This window comes from Emiliania huxleyi, assembly GCF_000372725.1.
Source record: "Emiliania huxleyi CCMP1516 chromosome Unknown EMIHUscaffold_1518, whole genome shotgun sequence".
NCBI lineage: Eukaryota > Haptophyta > Isochrysidales > Noelaerhabdaceae > Emiliania > Emiliania huxleyi.
This window is the reverse complement of record NW_005201071.1, coordinates 1-5,839: the sequence shown is the minus strand read 5'-3', so window position 1 is coordinate 5,839 and position 5,839 is coordinate 1. Positions and strand designations below refer to the sequence as shown.

General features: G+C 62.8%; 1 protein-coding gene across 1 annotated transcript; it reads left to right on the top strand.

The window, feature by feature from the left end:
• Positions 1 to 4,010: 4,010 nt before the first annotated feature.
• Positions 4,011 to 5,660, top strand: EMIHUDRAFT_252979 (3-isopropylmalate dehydratase; the record flags this gene model as incomplete). Its single annotated transcript, XM_005786357.1, has 7 exons — positions 4,011 to 4,172; positions 4,363 to 4,410; positions 4,490 to 4,687; positions 4,987 to 5,067; positions 5,183 to 5,356; positions 5,473 to 5,568; positions 5,592 to 5,660. The coding sequence occupies 7 exons, from the start codon at positions 4,011 to 4,013 to the stop codon at positions 5,658 to 5,660; spliced, it is 828 nt and encodes a 275-aa protein (XP_005786414.1).
• Positions 5,661 to 5,839: the final 179 nt, after the last annotated feature.

Sequence of the window (5,839 nt, the reverse complement as noted above, 5' to 3'; positions counted from 1 at the left end):
CAGCAAGGCGGCGCAGCTGCGAGACTGCAACGAGAGCTTGTGGCGCGAGACGGAGCTGCTCCGCTCGCTGCCGACCGAGGAGCGAGATCAGCCGAGATCAGCCGAGATCATCGGAGATCACGCGAGGTTATCTCTGCTCGCCGCCAGAAGAGGAGCCGGCCGAGTGCCCCTCCCCCCTCTTGCTCCACTTGAGCTTGCTCCTCTTGAGCCCTTCTCGGAGCGTCGCTAGGAGCTGGCTGCGTACCTCTCCCGCTGCTGGGCCTCGGGCGGCGCGCTAAACTACCCGCACACGTCGCTGTACGGTGTGTGCGTGCTGCACGCTCTGCGCCACTTCGAGCGGCGCCAGTTCCTCTTCCTCCGGTACGAGGACTTGATGCAGATGGACGCGGCCGCCCTCCTCAGGCTGATCGGCCGTTTCACCGGCTTGCCCGTGCGCGGCGACTTGTTCACAGCCGTGCCAAAGAAAGCTGAAGAAGAGAAAGCTGTGAGCAGGCTTGTACGCGGGCGACGACCTCGTCCTCGCCGCGAGCCAGAGCGGACGCTGTTCGGCGAGCGCCGCAAAGGCAGGCCGCCGCCGCGCGCCGAGCACGTACAGCATCATCAGCGACGAGGAGCGGGCCCTGTACAACCGCTCGCGCGACGCAATGAAGGCCGACGCCGCTGCATACGACGACCTCTTCGCGCCGTACAACGCGCTGCTGGCCAGTCTCGTGGGCTTCTCGTGGGGATGATCGCCCGGGTCTCTCCCGATATTTCTCCCCAGAGTTCGATCTTCGTACTTCGATCTCGGACCTGCTCGTAGCAGTGTGGGCACTCCATTATCTGCACAAGGGTGGGCACGTGCGCAGCGGGACCCGCCTTTTTCTCCTGGCACACAGGTTTTAGGTTTGTTGTTGGCAAATCACTCACAGGTACTCACTTATCCTCATTCGTGTGAGTGTGTGACACATTCACGCGGAACGCACATCTCTCCACAGACTCCGGTTCTCGCCCCCCCCTCGGAGGATCCGTTGCGTCGCCGTCTTCTTTGCTGTGGTGGCGGCGTGCCGTCCTCCCATCCCTCCCTTGGGTTGTCTGTTTTCTTCCTCGCGGGAGTCGCTTAGGCGGCTCCCGTGGTGTACCTGTGTTAGTGCCAGTGCGCGCCAGTCCTGTGCCTAGTGTCGTGCGAGGGAGTTTGTTTGTGAAATTCTTTAAATTCTTTCTTTCTTTCTTTGTCGTGCAAAACAAAAGAACTTTCAAGCGCTGGCCAGGATGGTGTTTCTCTCACGAGTGGAGCGTTTTATCCTAATAAGTCAAGTCGAGTCAAGTCACTGCCTTACCGACATTTGACACGTCGGCTGCTCGGCTGTGCGCCGAGAGAGCAAACGGAGCGCCACCACACTCACTACGACTAGTCTGCAGCGAAGATGTTTGCGCATACAGCCTCTGACGCGTCACGGGCCCAATGTGTTGCACTCACTACCACCCGCGCTCGCGACCAAGAGGCGGCGCGCAGCTGCGCGCAGCTGATCGTCGCACGCTGCGGCGTGCTCCAGCGCCGGAAGGGTATAATCGGCTGCAGTCAAGAGATGGGAGTGCCGCTCTGAAATGTGAGGCACGTTTTTCTTGAGCTGCAAGCCACTGCAAGCCGCCACCCGCCTTGCGAGGTCGTCCATGTGGCCAAGGTCGCCGATCATATCGAAGCTGCGCAGCACCTTCATTGCGCGCTCCGTGGCGTTTGGGTAGGGGTCCGAGACCGGTTCGCACTCGAAAGGTTTGTGCGCGCGGCTGTGGTTTCTCCACTGGCCACCGAGGGGCAGCCACTTGTTGTCGTGATAGCCGCCGAGGATGCGTGTCTGCAGCCCGTTCGCGTCGCGCAGGAAGCTCGAAAAAGGCCGCAGCCCGCATGAACGATCGCCGGACGAGTTGGTTGCGCACATGTACTGAGGCCACATCTCGTAAAAGGAGGTGATGTGCGTGCGGGGCTCCCGAAGAACAGTGAACGCGACCAGCCGCCCGCCTGCCGCCCGATAGGCTGCTCGTAGTGCCTGCAGCTGTGGCAGCACGTCGTGGACGTAGAAGCCCAGCGACCACGAATGGAACTCAACAAAGATGGACTCGTTTTGCCAGTCGGGCAAGTCCCATTTCTCCCTCAGTTTGCGGAAGCGGGGAAAATGTTGATGGTGGATGCCCAAAAAGATCTCCGACAGCCTGTAGTCGAGCTTAATTGTGAACGCTGGGTTGTGCCGAGACAGCCAGTGTACCACGCTCGCGCCGCCGCATTTGTGTATGTGGAAGAAGAGGACCGCGCGCGGTGCGACGCCAGGCCGCGGACCGCTGTAGCGCCACGGCTCGGCGTGGAATACACTCCGATTTAGCGGTGCAGCAAGCGCCGGCGTGGCTGCATGTTTGCTTCTCAGGCCCATGCCAACGAGCGGCGGTCCGCGCAATACGAGCGAGCAATGCGATTGCTGGCCTCCTAGTTGTTTGCTCTCAGTATTCCGTTCTGGTTTTCTGGCTTTCTGCCCCCCCCCCCCCCCTCCTGAGGCCAACTCCCTTACCTCGGCGTCTCGAAGAATCCCCCTTGCGAACGGAGGAATCACAAATGTCTCTCCTCTTGCGCGGCCCGAGGCTCGCACCTCGGGCGCTGGCGACGCTGCGCCGCAAGACTACCACGGGCATATGCGGGCTCAACCCGATGCCCAGAATAGAGGGGCTCTATTCGAATACACTGACCTCAAGGGCTTCCCAGAGGGGAGCGAGAACCACAATGTTAGTTAGCGCTGATTGATTGATTGATTGATTGATTGCGCAGGAGTATTTTTGCTTGGGGCGGCACTCATGGACGGGGTAGGTAGGGTAGGTCTGGGCCCTCCCGTCGGGTTTTCCCCTCTCTTCACGCTGGAAATTTCACAGCAGAAAAAGAATTTTTCCGCGGAAATCACGATGTCAACCCTCCCCAAGAGCCAAGTGAGGTGATCTGGTGCTTGTAGGTAGGCGTAGGGCTTGAGAGTGGCCTGCCATGTCACAGGAAGGACTATGGTTGCAGCTGCATCTCTTTTTGTGATGCTCTAAGGTTCGCTTAAAGAATTCTTAAGATAAGAATTTTACAACTAAAGTGTCTCGCACACGCACGATTCACACAACAGGCAAAGCGCGGACGACGGCTTCTAATAGAAGCCGTCGTCCTCACAGAAGCCGTCGTCGGATTCGCAGTTAGAAGGCGGATGGTCGAATCCGCGAGCACCGTGGTGCTCGCCGAGAGGACCATCCCCATCATCTTCCGACTCCATCCCCTCCCCCCCCCGTCGCTCCCGCCGCGCCCCCCGCCGGCGTTCGTGGCGGGACTTCCCGCCCCCTCCCCCGCCAGCACCGCTCCGCAACTCCTCCAGGTCCTCCTCCCCCAGAGGAGCAGCCGCCCCTCCCTCACCCAGTCCTCCCACCCCCGCTTAAAGAAAGAAAACAGACAACCCAAGGGAGGGATGGGAGGAGCGGAGGACGGACGGCACGCCGCCACCACACAGGGATTTTAAGGAGAGGAGTGTGGTGCTAGCCGTCGCCCACCCTAACCCTTGTACATACTTGGTCGTCTGCCTCTTTCTATCTCCCTTTTCGCAGTCCCTCGCCGATTCTCGCTGCACCCTTCATGCCACCTCGCGGTCCTCCCCCTCTCGTCGTTCTCCCTCCTGTCGCTTCCTCCTCTGTCGCGTCGCTCTCGTCTGCCTCGTCCTGCGACGGCGCCGCCGCCTGCCGATCCCTTGCTCTCGCTTCTTCTCTCGCCTTTCGGCGCAACTCTGCCCTCCGCGCGGCATATTTTCTAAGGTTCGCTGTAGCCGCCGAATCGAGCATGGAGAGCCGGCAGCACGGAATCTGGGAGGACGGCACCGCCACCACACAGGGAGGTAGGTAGGTAGAAAGGTGAAGAACAGCCAGGCTCGGACTGGACACCAACGCGGTATGGGTACAGGGATTCGAACCGTCAGCGCGCCTTTTCTTTTGGCCGAGCTCGCCTCGCTCTCGGTCGGGGCTCAATGCTGGCTCGAGCGCTCCGCGCCTCGCGCGGCGCCACCACGGGCCGCCGCTTCCTCTCCATGCGGCCGCGCACCATGTACGACAAGATCTGGGACGAGCACGTCGTGGAGGCGGGCAGCGACGGCAACGCTCTGCTCTACTCAAAGGCGCTGTGGCGGTTGGTGCTAGTAAGCCGGTAGACATCTACGGGCCTCGCCGTAGCCGGCCGGCCCGTGCGGCGGCCCGACTGCACGCTCGTGACTGTCGGTGAGCGGCCGGCGTCGATTTGCCGCTCCCGCACTCTCTCGCGCCTCACCCCTGGGTTGCGTTCTCGGCGCAGACCACAACATCCCCACCTCGTCGCGCTCAAAGTTCAAGGACGTGGCGTCCTTCATCGAGGAGGAGCAGTCGCGGACGCAGGTGCATCGGGCGCGACGAGGCGGCGGCCGCGGAGAGACCGCGCTCGTCACGCTCCGCCGCCCTGGGTGGCTTGCGCTAGGTGCTCGCGCTCGAGGCGAACGTTGAGGCGTTCAACCTGGCCTACTTTGGCATGGGCGACAAGCGGCAGGGCGTGGTGCACATCATCGGGCCCGAGCAGGGCTTCACCGTCCCGGGCGCGACCACCGTCTGCGGAGACAGCCACACCGCCACGCACGGCGCGTTTGGAGCGCTCGCGTTTGGGATCGGGACGTCAGAGGTGGAGGGGCGTAGAAGATCTCCCCCGTATCTCCCCGTATCTCGCCTTTGGGGTCGGGACATCAGAGGTGGAGGAGCCTCGAGGCTGAAGAATGCGCATCATGCCACGACGGCGCGATGCTGTATTCCCGCCCTGCGGCTGGTGTCATCACCATGTCCATGTCCATGTCCATGTCCATGTCCATGTCCATGTCCATGTCCATGTCCATGTCCATGTCCATGTCCATGTCCATGTCCATGTCCATGTCCATGTCCATGTCCATGTAGGTGGAGCACGTGCTCGCGACGTCGACGCTGCAGCAGCAAAAGATGAAGAACTTCCTGATCCGCGTCGACGGCGCCCTCCCCGTCGGCGTCACCGCAAAGGACGTCATCCTGCACGTCTGCGGCCTGATCGGCAAGGCCGGCGGCAGGGGGGCGGCACCTCCTAGACACTCCCCGGACACGTCCCGGACACTTCCTAGGCACGGCCGGCGGCACGGGCTACACGATCGAGTTTGCGGGCGAGGCGATCCGATCGCTGTCGATGGAGGGGCGCATGTCGATCTGCAACATGGCCATCGAGGCGGGCGCGCGCGCCGGCCTCATCGCGCCCGACGACGTCACGTTCGACTACTTGCGCGGCCGCCCGATGGTGCCTGCTCCCGAGTCCGACGAGTGGGGGGCGGCGGTGGCGCACTGGCGCTCGCTCGCCTCGGACGCGGACGCGGCCTACGACCGCCCTCGGATTTCTTCTGTTGGAAGACCGGCGGTGGAGGTCCGACGCGCGTTCTTTTTTGGGAGCAGGCGTACGACCGGACTGTCGTCATCGACGCCGCCTCCATCGCACCCACCGTCACCTGGGGCACTTCTCCCGAGGACACGGCGCCCATCAGCGGCAGGGTGCGCCCCCGCCCCTCTCGCAGCCCTCGAGGGCCTGCGAGGCTGGAGAAGCGGGAGGCGAGTGGCGGAGTGGTGCTGCGGGCCGCCCATAGGAGATTGCCCGCCCTCGACCAGATCTCCCCAGATCTCCCCATCTCTCCCCATCTCTCCCCATCTCTCCCCAGATCTCCCCAGATCTCCCCAGATCTCCCCCCCCCCCGGCCCAGGTGCCCACCCTCGACCAGATCGACGACCCGACGCTCCGCTCAAAGGCGGAGCGCGCGCTCTCGTA